General features: G+C 42.0%; 1 protein-coding gene across 1 annotated transcript in view; it reads left to right on the top strand.

Annotated features, from left to right (window-relative positions):
* The first annotated feature begins 223 nt into the window (after nucleotides 1-223).
* LOC114620488 (24-hydroxycholesterol 7-alpha-hydroxylase) overlaps nucleotides 224-17,430 on the top strand; it is an 81,895-nt gene continuing 64,688 nt past the window's right edge. Inside the window, exons 1-5 of the mRNA XM_028766575.1 lie at nucleotides 224-536; nucleotides 8,996-9,131; nucleotides 12,560-12,734; nucleotides 14,704-14,853; nucleotides 17,175-17,265. Of these exons, the coding sequence (XP_028622408.1) occupies nucleotides 348-536; nucleotides 8,996-9,131; nucleotides 12,560-12,734; nucleotides 14,704-14,853; nucleotides 17,175-17,265 (741 nt within the window). The 5' untranslated portion in view covers nucleotides 224-347. The remainder of the gene's footprint in view (nucleotides 537-8,995; nucleotides 9,132-12,559; nucleotides 12,735-14,703; nucleotides 14,854-17,174; nucleotides 17,266-17,430) is intronic.

Here is a 17,430-nt window from a genome sequence, read left to right as displayed (position 1 = left end):
GGCTGGTAGCTAGGCGCCCACTGCAAACTGCTAGTTTACTCGAGCTCCACCGCCACAGGGCGTGTTCCCGCCCACAGGTCCCAACCCAGGCCAGACCAGTTCAACTCTCAGCCTTTTTTTTTTTTTTTGATAGAATTTGAAAGCAATGCGAAGGTGGAAGGCAGCCACAATGCAAAAATCACACAAAAACTAGGGCGGGGCAAAGGAGCTACAGTTATGCAAGAGACTTTGTTTCCAAAGTTTCTCTGCTCAAAGTTCGCAAGACTGGGTGCATTTCCCTCAGTCGGCAGGAGAGTAGGAAATGCTCCTGGAGAAGGACGTTTTTAAACGTCTGTTGATTCTCGAAGATGGGCATTATGGAGTTATTCTCACCAATAGCAATCGCCGTCCTGGGAAGCAGCTGTGCTCTTTTCTTATTCTCTCGGTGGAAGAATTGGCATGGACCCCCGTGTATCCAGGGCTGGATTCCTTGGGTCGGAGCTGGATTTGAGTTTGGGAAAGCCCCTCTTGAATTTATAGAAAAAGCAAGAATTAAGGTATGTAGCTGTGACAAGGAGTTTGGAGGGAGATAGTATTTCCTTTTTAAAATTTTCTTTTATTACACTTAGTGTTGGAACACTGGGTATACATATACTTCCTGCAGTTCGTCTCCTCTGTTTCTCTACACAGCTTGTTGGAAGTAAATATATCTTTTGTAATATATATATATATTACAAACATATATAACATATATGTAATATATATATAAATATATCTGTTAGTAATTCCCTGCAGTTAATTTTAAGTGCGTGTTTATTAACATGCAGATATAAGCTTATAGTTTTTTTTGGTTTTGTTTTGTTTTGTTTTGGGTGGGAGGGAGGCGAGATAAGAGTTTCCATGATTTCAGTTTGTGAACACGAGCAATAAATTTGTATCACAAGTAGAGGTAACTCTACGATTTTATAAAACTTGATTTACTAAATTGATCTTTACAGATGAAGGCTCTCCAATTTTTTTTCTTTCTCTCCCCATCCCTACCACAAGATACTAGTTTTACTGATGAGTGAGTCTCTACCTCCCTTACGACCTGCTCTGAGGAGATAAGTAACGGATACCACTGTTAGGGTTTTTATTCTTAAAGCAGCTGCTGAATGTTAAGCATTTTAGAGAAGACATTTTTACTGGTTGGCCTTTTAATTTTTATTCATATTTTAGCTGCCAAGATCTTGCTGTAGTTTTGGTTGGGAAGACGGCTTGGTGGGTGAAGTGCTTTCTGCAGCAAGCACAAGAGCCTGAGTCCACTCCCCAACCCCTCCAGGTTCAGTGAGAGAGACTTTGTCTCAAAAAATAAGATGGAGGACCAGCAAGAGAGCTCAGTGGGTAAAAGTGTCTGCTGCCAAGCCTGACATCTTGTGATTGAACCAAAGAACCCACATGGTGGAAGGAAAGAATCAACTCTCTCAGATTGTTCTCAGACCTGCACATGGGTGCTGTGATGTACGCATGCCCATATACATATAAACACAATATATGAATATTTCCTTATCATTTAGTATTTTTATTAGTCTCTCTCTCCCTCCCTCCCCCCCTTCTCTCTCTCTCTGTGTGTGTGTGTGTGTGTACACTCATGTGTAGGTGCTCCAATCTATGCCTGAAGGAGCACATGGAGTTCAAAGATTTGCACCAGGGTGTCTTCTTAATTCGTTTTCCCACTATATTTTGTTGGGACAGGGTCTCTCAAATCTGGAGCTCATCCTGGCTGATTAACCAGTCTCTGGGAACTGCCTGTCTCTGCCCCACCCCCCTTCTGGAGAATTAGAGATGCAAGCTTCTATGCTTGGTTTTTACCTGGGGTCTGGGGATTTGAACTCCGATCCTCACTTTTGCACAGTGAGCACTTTGTCCACTGAGCCATATTCTAGTCTTTAATGGTTGTATTTCATCAAATAAGGGTAGGATATTTTACTTAAATTCAGTAGTTGGGTGATACGGGTTGCTGCTAACTGCTTTTCATTGTTTGAACCAATACCTCAATGGATATTCTTATGTGTGTGTAGTTGTGCATTTAAAACTTACTTGTGTTGAGGCCTGCCCTCCTGGCATAGCTGTAGCCATTTTGTTCCATGCCTGCCAGATATTTCAGATTGTTGCTGTAATATGCCTGCCAGTCATTGACACAGAAAAATAACTTGACTCAGAGTAAGGTCGTGCTGACAACATACCCTGTTAAGAACTGTATGAGGTTTGTTAATATGTGGGGCTTCAAAGGGATGATTTGGTCTCCCCAGTAGAGCACTGGGTTTGAGATAGCCGGAGACTGAACAGATAGACCATTGCCTGGTGAGGGAAGGCATGCATCTCCCCACGCTCCCGGATTCCAGACTCCTCCCACATGTGACCTACACCTCCATGAGCCTGCATCTTGCAGACACATTTGGCTCAAAGTAGCTCCTCTCAGGGAGGCTTTGCATCACCATCCAAGTGTAACTAACAGAGACTTCCATATTCATGAGTTATCTAAAGGCGAGGGGGTGTAGCTAATTAAGTCATTCCTTTTCCCACCCCTTCTTCCCCCTCCCCTATTTAAGCCAGCTCCCCCTGGCTTTTCAGGGGGCGCGCACATCCCGATCCGACTGTCACGCCATGAACAATAAACTTCTTAAATCCATGGACTCCACCTGTCTTCTGGGGCCTGCCACTGTCAAAGCTTCCAGCCTCTGAAACCTTGGACTTTCTAGTGTGTGTGGGACCCGCCTGGACCTGCCAGCATGAAAAGCCTCCGGGACTCCACAGTGCTCCCCCCCCTCACCCTCACAGGTCTCTGCCGAGAGTGCTTTTTTCCCACATTAATCCTAAGAAATTCCACCATATAAGAATCACTTAGGACCCATCAAAATAAAGATCGATATGAACTGTAATGTTTAAAATGGCTTGAGTCAGGCCAGACCACTGGGCAGCACTTCCAGCACCTAGGCATGAGCCCATTGGGAAAACCAGTTTTTCCGGTTTTAGCCTTTCTAAACTGGACCTGAGAAATGTCCAGAGTGAAGCTTTTGGCTCTGGAGCCTGAGCTGTTGCTCTGGTTGATCAGTCAGAATGTTTGTTCAACAAACCATCTCTGTTTAACTGAGATCAGCGTTCATGTCCTTTGTGGGGGTGACTCCTGGACTCCAACAATTTGACTGTTTCCTCAGGATAAACTCCAAAGATAGATTTACCTGTGGGGAAATGCACAATTTATTAATTTTTATGATTGTATTGTGTTAATATTGTACAGCTTTGAAAAAGATGTACTATATACTTGTAATCTTTGTTTAAACATATAAATTTGCTTATATCTGCACCATACCGGATACCATAATTATGTGAAATGTTTACTAGTCTAGTACATGAAAGATAAAAAAGGATCTTTCCTAAAAGTATTTCTTTGTTTCCCACAGCCTTCCACGGGCATATAAGTTTAGTAATTTTTAAGGAATGTTTGAGAAGGCTATCTCAGATCAAATATGTGTGAGGGCTCTGTAGTTTTCTGGGTCAAATGAAACAATAAGAACTTACCATTATGTTATGTGACACTGTGTGTGTGTGTGTGTGTGTGTGTGTCCTTTCTCTAGTACAAAAAAGCTACGGCACCATTGATGTTTGAATCCTAGAAGGTAATTTTAATAAGACTTATTCTTATTACATGGTCAGGATAATAAAAATTCCATCAGAGACCTTTAAACCATGTAAGCTAAAAGACTCAAAAAAGGAAAGATCACCCGCTCACCCACTCCCTAACCAACACACAAACAAAACACAGAAGGAAGAAACAGCCAGTCCCTGAGTTCCTGGTTCAGGGGAAGACTCTCAAGAAATCAGATGGGAGCCAAGGAGGAAAACACTCGTGTTAACCTGTGTTCTCTATATGCTTATACCCCCACACACATGTACATGTGAGCATGTAGACACAACTCTAGTGGAAAATGCTGCTCATTCGGTGCGCATTCCAGCCTAATTCTCAACTGCCATTCCCAAGCTCTGTAACACTGACTCTTCTCTTACCCATCATCAGTAGCTGAAAATGCAGTTCACTGTGGTTGCTGGGGCAGGCCAAGGACTCCTGGGTGCCAGAGTGGGGCTTTACTCTGGTGTACACTAGTTTTTCAAGCCCCCCACTGAATATGAATGTCAGGATGACACAGGGCGAGGTAAAAGGTAGTGAGGCAGTATTCTCACAATCAACAAAACGAGCATAATAAATAATAATAAATAAAACAGAAAAGACAAGGCACATTTGAAGAGGGCCAGGTGTGAGCTAAGAATGAAACTGCCTGTATGTTACCTGGGACTGTAACCTACAGTCCAATCTACAGATGACGTAGGAGATCAAGGACAGTATTGTTGGTCCTGTTTAGTTTTCTTCTCCATAAAATTATGACTCTGAAGAAGAAACCTTGAAGGTTCAATGCACAAGCTTCAAGGTAGAGAAGAGAGTGTTAGAATAAGCCATTAGCCACAGGTCAGAAGAAGACTGGATTTAAGCTATGGGTCATTAGCCAAATTAGACAATGTGGTTGGGATATTTCTCAGAAAGAGAAGTTCATATGTGAGGTCAAAAAGGCAGGCACACAATTACAGTCTGTGCTGCATATGTGCTGTAGCTGCATATGTGTGGCTAAACATACAATAATGCTTACAATCACTCAAACAAATATTTAGGTAAAAGTACAAATCAATAGGTTTGATCTGTATTTTCCAAGAACACCAAAATGCCAATTAAAATTGCCAGAGATCTAGCTGGGTGGTGGTGGTACATGCCTTTGTAATCTCAGCACTTGGGAGGTAGAGGCAGAAGGAGAGGCAGACCACTCTCTAAGTTCGAGGCCAGCCTGGTCTACAGAGTTCCAGGATAACGAGGGTTACATAGGGAAACACTGTCTTGCAAAACCAAAATAAATAAATAAATAAATAAAAATTGGAGATCCCCTTAGAGCAGTGGTCATGGATTGGCAAAGCCAATAGTAAAAACATCACTTGTGTTCAAATTGAAATCCAGGAATACTTTTAAGTTCTCTGGAGCTTTATTTTAGATTCTGTGGACATTATTCTAAAATTTAGGTGGAAAAGTCAAAGGAATGGAATAACTAAAATGGGTTTTGGAAAACAAAACAAAACAACAACAACAATAACAACAACAACATCAAAAAGGAATTGTTTCTCTCAGTTTTAATGCTTGATAGTCATCAAGACTGGTGCCGCCAGAGGAATAAACACAGGGATGAATGGAACAGAATATAGAATTTGGAAAAGCATTGACACAAGTGTTCTCAGCAGACTTGGGGCAAAGACACAGAAGCAATTTAATGCAGCAAAGGCAGCCTTTTCAAACACTGCTGAAATGGTTACATGCCCATGAGCCAGGAGGAAATAAAAACCCAACATTTTACAAAACAAAAGAGGAAAGTCAAACGAAGACTCACATCTTGAGAAAAAAAAAATTAACTCAAGATAGATCCCTGTCTTAACCAGAAACATAAACAAGAAAACATTCAGAAAGAAGAGAATATCATCCCTCGTTGGGTCTAGGAAATATCTCTGTGTTTGGCACTCATAGGGCAGCCTATAAAAGGAAGAGCTGATGAACTGGACTTTGTCGAAATCAGGTACCTCTCTTTGTGACAGAACCCACGAGGAGGACAAAGAGAAAATCTTCTGAGTGGCATAAAGTATGTGTGAGCCCCATGCCCCATGGAGGACCAGTATCTCCTGTGTAGAAAGAGCCATGGACAAAGACAAAGTACAGACCGATTAGAAAGCAGATGCCATGATGAGGATTTTCAGATGTCCACAAGGACAGTGACAGTCACAATGAGACTCTCACTACTATCTGCTAGAGATGCCTGATGGTCCAACCACTCTGGAAAACACGTCAGCCATTTATTAGCAGAACTCGCTGCTAGTCCTGTAACTTGGCGTTTAAGTTTCTCATGAAGAAATGGAAACTCAGGTTTGAATGGCAACCTGGCAGCAGCGTTATCCATGATTCCTTTTTTACAGTACCCTTGGAATAGGGCCCTGAGTGTCCTTCAGAAACGTCCTTCAATGGTCTGTAGAATCCTGTCCAGGAATGTGTAGAGATGAAATCTTGCTACACAGAGAATCTAGATGACTCCAGAGAGTACTGTTGATGCTAAAAGCTACTCTCAACTGTTTGAATGCCGTCTGACTCCATTTATGTAGGATCTTGAAATTCAGTTACAGAATGAGGTAGATGAAAAGTCCCTAAGAGTTAGGGAAGAGCTCGGAGTGAGAGAGGAGCTAGTGTCATTATAGAAGGGTGACAGGACAGGACTTGGTGGTGGTGATGGAGTATCTTGACTGCATCTATGCTTCTAGCCTGGATGTTGTTCAAGCTATTAACACCAGGGACAAGAGAGTACTGAGAACTTGTGAGGTCTCTGCAGTGTTTCTCATGTCGGACCTCCTTCTTTATGTTGATCCCACATTACAAACTGAGTTTTAAATGCATAAGAACTGCTTTAAAACTTACTGGATGAACTTGTCTTTGCTTCCTAACGCCAAACCTGCTGCCATTAAATTAAGAACAGCAGAACAAAGGAGAAACAAAGCAGAAAATCACTTCTCTAGGGTTTGTGGCTCTACACGGAATGCTTTTCACTATGCAGAATACTAGAAAGAGTTCTTTTAAACAGCACCAGCTTGGATCTGCAGTAATCTTGGTGGCTCATTGTGTTTGAGCTTGGTCTCCACTTGAAGTCCCTAACTAAGCATATCATAGAAGGCCACTTTCCTTATAGAAAGTTAAGAATGAACATTTAAACACAGCCTTAATAATGAGAATAATCCACTTTCTTTTAAGAATTGACTAGTAAACAGTTGTAGGTAACTAATACTGGGAGGCAGTGTTTATGTGTGGGTCTGTATGAGAGAAATGAGACTTTTGTTGGTGGTGTGTGTGTACGTGTGTATGTATGTGTGTGTGTGTGTGTATGTGTGTGTTTTCAATGTCCAGTGATTCTTGAGCTTACAGTTTTTCTAGTAGCACCCAACACTTACTGTCACAAGTGCCAGCCTCCTGATTGGTGTGCAAATGAGTAACACTGAAGTAATGATTCAAGTAAGTGATGTCTTTAGATAGTTATGAGGCTTAAAATGGGCCGTAAATCCGTGATGGCTCATTTTCATGATATGCGGTTTGTTGCCAACATCTCTAATGGATGCTAGCGCATAATTAGAACTCTCTGAAAATGGCAACCATTTCCTCCAATAATGTCATAAACTTGGTACTAGTTTCCTTGCTGTTGCTGTGATAAATCACCGGCCAACAGCAAGTTAGAGGAGGAATGGACTTTTTTGGTCTGTGCTTCTAGACCACAGTTCATCACTGAGCGAAGTCAAGGCAGGAACTCACAGGTGGAACTATGGAGGAACACGGCTTGCAAGTTCGTGTTCATCCTGTACAGCTTAGGTCTACCTGGCTAGGGAATGGTGCCGCCCAGAGTTGTCTGGGTCTTCCTACATGAATAACAAAATTAGACAGTCCCTTTCCTCCAAAACACCCACGGGCCATTATGATCTAAAGAGTCTCTCCACTGAGACTCAGTTGATTCTAGGCTTTCATTAAGTTGACAGTTGAAGCTAACTAGTGTAGACTGCCAGAAGACAGACCTCGATCAGGAAATAACGTGAGTGAGAAGGAAAAAAAAATTACTACTGTATCAGGAAGTTTGTGAAATTTGTGAAGTCTGAACTCTGATGTCAGGGAAGAGGAGTGTCACAGAAAGCCAGGAAGACAAAGGCCAAGAGAACACTAGGAGTCCTTGAGAAACAAGACATGTGATATGTACCAGCAAACAGGCTACTAGACAGGCAGTCACCCAGGCAAATGCTAGCACATGTCAATATGTGATGGCTTATCCAGGCATGCACACACACATACCAGCGCACAGCTTACAAGTAGGCACATGGACCTACACAGGGTCTGGCAAAGGCAAAAGATGACTGGTCAGTGACCCCATAACCATACTTGTATAGAATCAGACAAAGTTGACAATCTTTCTACAATGATTACATAACAGACTATATTACTGCTTATTTTTGGCTTCTCTGAACAACCAGTGTCAGTCAATTTCTGCTGACTCATAGGCCCCTTATGCCTAGTTACTAGCCATCTTGGCTCAGGCCTGGTATCCATGTCAGCACCATGATGTCTAAACATGAACAGGCCTCTGAGGCCTTCTGTTTCCTTAAGCTTTGTATACTTCCTTAAGTATTGAGCTGTGTGTTGCTTATAAGCTTCTTCATATCGTGAATATAAGATTGAAAGATCTCTACAGTGGTGTATAATTTTTCAATTGTTTATATTTCCTAATAATCAAGAAAAGGAAGATAGGATAGATATCTTTTTTAAAAAATAAGTGATTTATTTACTTACATCCCAAATACTGCAATTACAGAGTTCCTCCCCCAATCCCCCTTACTCTTTGCCTCTGAGAGGGTGGGGCCTGTGATAGGTATCTTATTATATACATTTTATGATAAAATGAATTAGGATTCATATAAATGTGACAATAACAGATTTTCTAATAACTACTGCATATAACCATATTTTCAAATTTGGGTCATTACTTCATCATTGGTATTTTTCATTTTGTTCTTAAGGCCTTGAGAGAGAGAAGGGGGAGGGGGATGGGGAAGGGAAGGGAGAGAGACACAGAGAGAGAGGTGTTCATGTGTGCTTGTGCACTCATGAATGTGAACATGTGTATAGGTACCTGTGGAGGGCAGAAGAGGGCATCAGATCACCTGGAGTTATACAGATGACTGTTGGACTGTCCAATGTGGCTGCTAAAAACTGAACTTGGAGTCTCTGTAAGATCAGTACCCATCCTTAATCACTGAGCCATGGCTCCAGTCTAAGTATTGGGATCCTGGAGGAAAACTGTGTTCTCCATAACCCATGATTTAGAGACGCTTACTAATATACCTGTGTTTTTGTGTTTTATTCTAGTATGGACCAGTCTTTACCATCTTTGCTATGGGAAACCGAATGACCTTTGTTACTGAAGAAGAAGGAATCGATGCGTTTCTAAAATCTAAAAATGTAGATTTTGAATTAGCAGTACAAAGTCCTGTCTATCACACAGGTGACTGATATTTTTAGATAGATCCTTTGAACTGTAGCATTGAAACCTAAGAGTAGTTTTAAGTAAGATCACATCCCTAGTCTGCTGTCAAGAATAGTGAAGGACAATTGTTTTGTTTTTAAAGTAGGGCTAGAAGGCAGAAAAGAGTACGCGTGATAAACTGGGTAATTGAAAAGGAAATTATTGAGAGTCTAATATATTTAGGTTTCATTTAGACATATGAATGAGTCAGGCTTCCCCCGGTGGTGCATTTTAGAGACTCTTTGGACCCTCAGTGTGTTATAGCACCTAGGTGTTCTTAACGACAGCAGAAGGCTGAGGACACAGTCTTCCACAGGCTTCAGCTCTTGGCTTGATTGTACTCTGCTTCTCTAGAGTAGTGTTTCTCTGTTTAATCAATGAATAATTGTTATGGCTTCTCCTGATAGTGCCTAAACAGTCAAGAAGGCTATCTGGGTTTATTTCTCCCGTCTTACAGCCTCTGTCTGTCTTTGAGCCTGCTTGCTATTACTGAAGAATGTGTTCCTGGTGTGGCTTTTTCTCCCCAGGATGCAGATTCCTGTGTATGCACCATGCATCCTTCCCAGAATGTCTGCCCTGGCTTCTTTTTGCCCTAAAGGTAGTGTCTCTCTTCTGCCCTGTTTCTTCCTTCCTCCCTCCCTCTCTTTTCCTTCCTTCCTTCCTTCCTTCCTTCCTTCCTTCCTTTCTTTCTTTCTTTCTTTCTTTCTTTCTTTCTTTCTTTCTTTCTTTCTTTCGATTTCTTAGAATTCTGTAATATTGTACTTACTTATGCATTTCTTGGTATTAAGATAAAAATCTGTCAAAACCTCTGAGTGATTAAAAGTATAGCTAATTTTTTTCCTTGAAAGATCACAGTATACAGGATGAATTCACTGTTCTCTAGTGTTTGTTGGTAGCTGAGCTATGGAGCACCTGATCGGTGAATATAAATATTTTGAAGGCTAGTTTTCTATGTGCTAACATTTCTTCAGCAAAAGATACTAACTTATATGCTAGAGGCATATGGCTATTATCAGAACGTTCTCCTAGGTCTCCCCTGTAACCTCTCACATTTGATCATTTTTGTCAAACAGATAAAACCTGTTAAAATTTACTCTTGGGCCAGCATCTCATTCTTATCAATCATTCCACCACTGTAATCAGAAAAAAAAATCGCAATTTAATTCTATTCATACAAAATAGAACCTGAGCATTTCAGAATCATAAAATACAAATTATTTTAAAAGATGCTTTAAAGTCAATCAAACTAGATAAACTAGATTAAAATGTTTTAGAAAGTAGCCAACAACAACAACAATAAAAACCAAAACTCTAGCCCCTCCCGTGACCTAACCTCAAGTTGATGTTGTAGAAGGTAGAGGAATATTTCTGTAAGGAAGTGTTTTAGAGAGACATCATGGTTATTCTGTTAGAACTAGAAGGGAGAAATTTGGGCATATTGGGGTGTGTGTGCGTGTGTGTGTGTGTGTGTGTGTGTGTAGAAATGGGGGTTTGTATCAGAGAGTAGTGAATGTGCTTAGTGTAAATAATTGTTGGCTCCCTGCTGGCAGGTCCCAGCAAGAGGAGAGAGATCCCAGTCCCGCCAGGTCTCTCAGGGGCTGAGTGGGAGGGTGAGTGTCTACGGCCCAAAAGAAACACCAGCCCAGGAGTCTTGTTGAAGCAGGGACTCAACTTGAATGTATCAGCCTCTCGCTTATATACTCGGAGGATAGGGAGGAGGAGTTTTGGTGGGGTGAGATGACGTAGGGGGCAGGGAAGGGTGACAGAGGGTATGGGGTGACTGACAGGGCCGATGGCAAAACTCTATATCAGCAACAACAGGTCAGAGGTAGAGCCAAACCAGTCTTGTTGAGTCACCCCAGTACGGAAGTGACTGAGATAGGTCTCAAAACTCAAGCCAGGTTCGGGTTTGTCCACAAGGCCCAAACCAGGGCCAAAATGGGACCCAACAAATAATAGCATTCAGAGTTCTGAGAATTTTAGATACTCTGCATTTTCTTTCCTTCTTAAAATTTATTCTGTTATTTATGGCATCCCAACCTCAGTCTCCCCTCCAGTCCCAGTCCACTCCTCCTTCATTCGCTCCCCCACCCCCAGAAAAGGGCAGGCCTCCCAGGAATATCAACCAAACATGACGTATCAAGTTGCAGTAGGTACCTTTCCCTGAATTAAGGCTGGAGAAGGAAACTAAGTAGGAGGAAAAGCTTTCCCAAAGTAGGCAAGAGTCAGAGATAGCACCCAGTCCCACTGTTAGGAGTTCCGCATGAACACCAAGCTACTCAACCATAACATGTATGCAGAGAGTCTAGGTCAGAACCATACAGGTTCCTGGTTGTCTGTTCACTCTTTGTGAGCCCCCATGAGCCCCAGGCTGGTTGATTCTATGGGTTTTCTTGTGGTATCCTTGACACCTCTGGCTCCTACAATCCTACCTCCTTCCTCTTCAGCAGGGTTCCCCAAGCTCCGCCCAGTGTTTGTCATCTCCTCATCTGTTTCCATCAGTTGCTGGATGAAGCTTCTCTGCGATAGGCACCAATCTATGTATCATTAGGAATAATTTCATTGACTTATTTATTTATTTATTTTTTAATGTATGAGTACTCCACATATACTACTGCCTGCCAAAGAGGGGATTAGATCCCTTTATAAAAATGGTCATGAGCCACCATGTGGTTGCTGGGAATTGAATTCAGGACCTCTGGAAGAGCAGCCAGTGCTCTTAAGCACTGAGCCATCTCTCCAGCCCTGACTTTTTTTTTTTTCCTGGTCATGTTTGTTCTATCCTAGGTTTCTAGGCTATTCATCCTCCGGTTCCTGGCCCTCCAGGCAGTGTCAGGGCTCTCACTTGTGGCATAGGTCTTGAGATGGACCACACCACTTGAGTTGACCACTCCCAGAATTTCTGTACCATCTTTATCCTGGCACATCTTGCAGGCAGGACAAATCATAGGTATATAATTTTGATGGTGTCCCAATCCCTCCACTAGAAGTCTTGCCTGGTTACAGGAAATGGCTGGTTCTGGCTCCCTATCTGCCATTACGATGAGTCTTAACCAGGGTCACCCTCATAGATTCCTAGGAGTTTCCATTGTACTATGTTTCTACCTCATCCCGAAATGCCTCCCAACCCCAGTACTCTCTCCCTCCATCATCCCCCTGCCTGATCCCTCCTGTTCCAATACCCATTCCCCCACCCTTCAGTTCAACTTAGAAATACCTTGAATGTAGATCTGGAGGTAGAGGGGCTAGAAAGATCATCCCTATCACTCACTCATAGATGACCTTGCAAACAGATTTAATGATTTTATGTGCCTTGAGGATGCTGCCAATGTCTATAGTAGAGGCATTTGTATTATATCCCTGGAGGGATCATTGCCTCTTTTGAAAACAGTTTCCTTTGTCTTTAGCATGGATTCCAAAGAATGTCTTCTTGGCACTGCATGAAAAACTGTATGTCTTGATGAAAGGGAAGATGGGAACTTTCAACATACATCACTTTACTGGTCAGCTGACTGAAGAATTTCATGATAGACTGGAAAGTTTAGGCACTCATGGAACAATGGACCTGAATGACTTTGTAAGGTAAATTGTGGTTGTTCTGATCTTCAGATAAAAACTTGAAACAAGCATGTTGGATTTTAAAATTCACTTGGTAGGTTAATGTACTCTAACTAGGCCATTATGAGATTTTTTTTTAAAAAACTCATTTTAATTGTAATTAATGGGCAGTTTCTAGTTGAGCACTCTCAGTTGATGGTGAGCAAATCAACCAGCAGTCATTTGACAGAAGCAAACTAATTTCTCCTTAGTGGTTGTAGCAATTACATGTTTGCCATATAGAATTCCTGCTCATAATTGCCATTTGCTGCTTATTGTGTTATTAGGATAGGAAGAGTTGAGAGGAAAGAGGAGAAGATGAAGTCAGAAGTGGGTGAGAGGGACCCAGGAGATGTTTGAGAAACTTAAGAAAGAAGCCCAGTGAAAGTCAGTATGGGCATCAGGACCTTGGGGGTTTCTGAGAAAGAAAACAAGGGCGTAAGAGACAGGAGAGGCAGGGAGGAGCCACGCAGGGAGTTAGCCATGTTCACAGGCTCCCTGGAAAAGGTGAAGGTTGGGTATGGGGTCCATAAGAAACATTTCATACATACATAGGTATTCTCTATCTGTGTGAAAATTCTCCACTTGTGTAAAAATTCTCCACATGTATAAATATTTTCATGTGTATAATGGCTCTCCACATGCACAGAAGTTTTTCACATGTATAAAAAAGTCCCCACATGCGTGAACATTCTCCACGTGTATGCAAAGTTCTCCACATGCACAAAAATTCCCCCACATGCATATCAATTCTCCACATGAAAAACTGAATTATCAAAGCTCTTTCTCACCCGAGTAGAATCCCAAGACTCTAAAGGTAGAGAGAATGAACCAGAAGAAGGATATAAACTCTCAAAGTCCCACCCCACAGTGATACACTTCCTGCTGCAAGGCTCCGCCTCCTAAAAAATTCCATAACCTTCTCGAATAGTGCCACTAGTGAGACCAAGGCTTCAAATACAGAAGCCTATCGGAGACATTTCTCATTTCCTTCATGTCACAACCAACAACATCAACAGATATTTCAGTAGGCAATAGTTTGAATGGCCAGAATTTCGTGAGAAATTAGGTGTTACTGTTACCCTGTTTTGCTAGTGTATTTACTGACACACGTAAAGAGTGTCCGAGTTGTTGACAGTGGTATCCTAGTGGTTACTTTTTTCTAAATACATTCCTACTGAATTTCATTCCTCTAGCCTATTTATGTATTTCTGGTTGTTGTTTCTGTGTTTGTCTGGACCTAAAATGCTTCGTTAGAATGGATTTTTAAATCTTTGGACCTGAAGAGAGGGCTCATGAATTAAGAGCTCACATTCTCTTCCCAAGGATCCAGGTTTGGCTCCCAGCACCTAGATCACACAGCTCACAATTGGCTATATGTCTAGTGACAAGGGGATCTGACCTACCTGATCATTCAAGGCACCAGCATTCACATGCTCAACTAGAAAGTGCCCACTAATTAGAATCCAAATAAGTTGACTTTTTGTTTGTTTTGGTTGGGTTTTTGTTGTTGTTGGTGGTGGTATTTTTTTTTTTTGGTTTCATAGTGGCCTAGTTAGAGTAGATTAATCCACTAGGTAAAAATTTTGAAATCCAGAGAAACACACACTTAATTAAAAGCAGGTTTTTTTAAAAAAGAAAGGATTTTTAACTCTTTAGATAAATATTGTTAAGTTTTAGTTATCCTTGAAGCACGGCTGAACATCCACCAGCAAATGTTAAAATCTGAGAAGCCCTTTTCCCCAAAGTTGTATCCCATGGCACATGACTCCCTGCTCAATTGTCACCTTGTCGCTACATCATAACTGTAACTTTTCTACTGTTATGAATTGTAATATAAATAGGATATTTGAACCCCCCCAAGGGGTCGTGACCCACAAGTTGAGAACCACCAATCCTAGCGCGTTTCCTATCGGCAGCTAGGTTGACTTCCCGAGTGTTTCTGTCTTTTCAGGTATCTCCTTTATCCAGCCACAATCAATACTCTCTTTATGAAAGGGTTGTTTCTCACAGACAAGAGGAAAATCAAGGAATTCTACCAGCATTTTATAGCCTACGACGAGGGCTTTGAGTACGGCTCCCAGCTGCCAGAATGGCTTCTGAGGTAGGGTGCCGTTCTGTGATTGGTTGTTTTCAGCAACATATTTACATTGTTATTTCTGTCTCTGCTATGTGTGTGCACAGGCGTGCTCGCCTTTGAGCATGAGTGTGGAGGCTAGAGGAGGATATCATCTGTCCTGCTCTGTCATCCTTGACCGTAGTTTTTTGAGACAGGGTCACTCACCATTTTAGCTGGACTGGCTGGTCAGTGAACCCTGCAACATTCTCCATCTCTGCATGGGGATTACAAACACATGCTACCGTGCTGGCTTTTATGTCATGCTGGTGATTTGAACCCACGTCCTTAAGTTTACACAACAAGCCTTTTACTTTCTGAGCTACCTTTCTAGCTTTCGTTTTCTCTTATTTATCTTCTACCTTTTTTTTTACGTTCATGTAAGTATAATGTATGTATGATATATGCAGGGGGGGATATACTGCACTTGCAGTGTGCATGTGTGAAGGATGAAGGTCGGCGGGTGGGTGGGGATGTTGGGTTTCGGTGCTTGCCTCCCAGCTTGTTTTAGACAGGGTCTAAACATCTCAGTATAATTCAGGTTAGTTGGCCAAGTTTCTAGGGATTCTGTCGTGTTCACCTCCCATCTCTCTGCAGGAATGCAGGGATTACACGTGAATGCTACCACAGCATCCAGATTCAGTTCTGGAGACTCAAATTCCTCTGGTCCTTAATAGTGTGTGGTAAGAGCTTTATCCACTGATTCCTAGTCCCAGTCATATTTCTTTCTCTTAAGTAGAGTAACATCAGCTGAGATGGAAAGAAGCTGTTTCTGTGACTTCTTTTTTGTAGTGGTCGTGGGAGGGCGTGCAGTGTTCTCACTACATAGCCTAAGCTGGCCCTGGAATTCATAGGCCCAGCTTACAGTGTGCTGGCTTTGCAGGAGTGTACTGTCTCACCAGACTCTATAGCCTGCTTATTTGTGTGTGTGTGTGTGAAGTGGAGGAACAAGAAGAGATAGACTTTTTTTATCTCACTCTATTCTTTTTTTTCCTCCTTCCTGCCTCTCTTTCTGTATTCCCTCTCCCTTCCTTTCTGAAAAACACTGTGTGTGTGTGTGTGTGTGTGTGTGTGTGTGTGTATGTGTATGTGTGTGTGTGTGTGTGTGACAGAGACAGAGACACAGAGAGACACACAGAGAGAAAGAGACAGAGAGAAGATGGCATGAGAAACGCATCTGAGGCCATTCCACTGTACAGTGTGTACCATTATTGACTTGATTCTGTCTGAATCATGCTGAATCAGCCCCCTCCTCTGTAAGGTCATAGTAGACGTGATCAAATGCATTTGGTACCATTGGCTCACATAAACATTTGTAACATACTGTGAAAAATAACTGCATTTTAAAAAGTATTTGGCGGGTGGTGGTGGTGCACACCGTTAATCCCAGCACTTGGGAGGCAGAGGCAGGTGGATTTCTGAGTTCGAGGCCAGCCTGGTCTACAGAGTGAGTTCCAGGACAGCCAGGGCTATACAGAGAAACCCTGTCTCGAAAAAACAAAAAACAAATAAAAAGTATTTGGTAATCGCTCTATGTTTTATCCTATTTAGATAGTCAAAGGTGACATGGACGAGTAGCTTATAAACAATAAAAATTTATTTTACATGTTTATGGAGGCTGTGATGTCCAAGATGAGGGTACCAGCAGGGTGGTTTCTGGGGAGTTTTTGTTTGTTTGTTTGTTTGTTTGTTTTCTGGTAGCAGACTGTCAGCTTCTGACTGTGCCTTCTGGGTGGCAGAGGCAATCAAGTGTTTTCCAGTGTTTTATAAAAGCACTAATTCCATTGATAAGGGGTTCATCCTATCAGGAAATAACTATGCTCAACATCCTGTTCCCTGATACAATCACCTGGGTGTTGAGATTTTCAGCGTTTGATTTTGCAGAGGACCCAGATCACCTGCAGTGGTGATGGTAATACCCAGAAAGGAATAAAATGACGGTCACTCATGGACTTGGCTCAGCATAGTCGACATCTGGCCTCTGTGTTGGACCTTCACCCTCTCTTTCCTGGAACAGGCACATTGAATATGAACCAAGCAATTGCTAACTATTTTCTCCTTTAATGGGAGTCCACTAAGAATCTTAGTAGCTACTTAAAAAGCCAGCGAAATGCATTGTCTTGACCCTCAGTTTTACCCATGGTCTTATAATTCAGGACTGAGCCTCTTCGGAAATTCTAACTGGAGGCCAAGAAGAAATCTGAGGAAAGTGTCCTACTCTCAGAGACCTTCTGTCCCTTTATATTCTTGTCCATCACCCTAAACACCCTTGCAAGTCACTGCTAATATGATTTGTTTTTCTTATGCAGAAAGTGGTCAAAATCCAAAAGATGGCTCCTAGCACTGTTTGAGAAAAATATTGAAGACATAAAAGCACATGAATCTTCAGAGCATTCTGAAGTAAGTGTCCTCTTCCTTCACTGAGATATATATGGTAAGCATAGGAATAAACAGTGATTATTACAAAACCATTGTTCCTAGGAAGTGTGTGGGATTGGATATGCTCAAGTGATACACTGGACATGCTTACATACACTACTTTATTGTTATTACCCCACAACACGA

The sequence above is a fragment of the Grammomys surdaster genome, unplaced genomic scaffold (assembly GCF_004785775.1).
Source record: "Grammomys surdaster isolate TR1022 unplaced genomic scaffold, NIH_TR_1.0 169, whole genome shotgun sequence".
NCBI classification, from domain to species: Eukaryota; Metazoa; Chordata; class Mammalia; order Rodentia; family Muridae; genus Grammomys; species Grammomys surdaster.
This window is presented reverse-complemented; position numbering and strand designations above follow the sequence as displayed.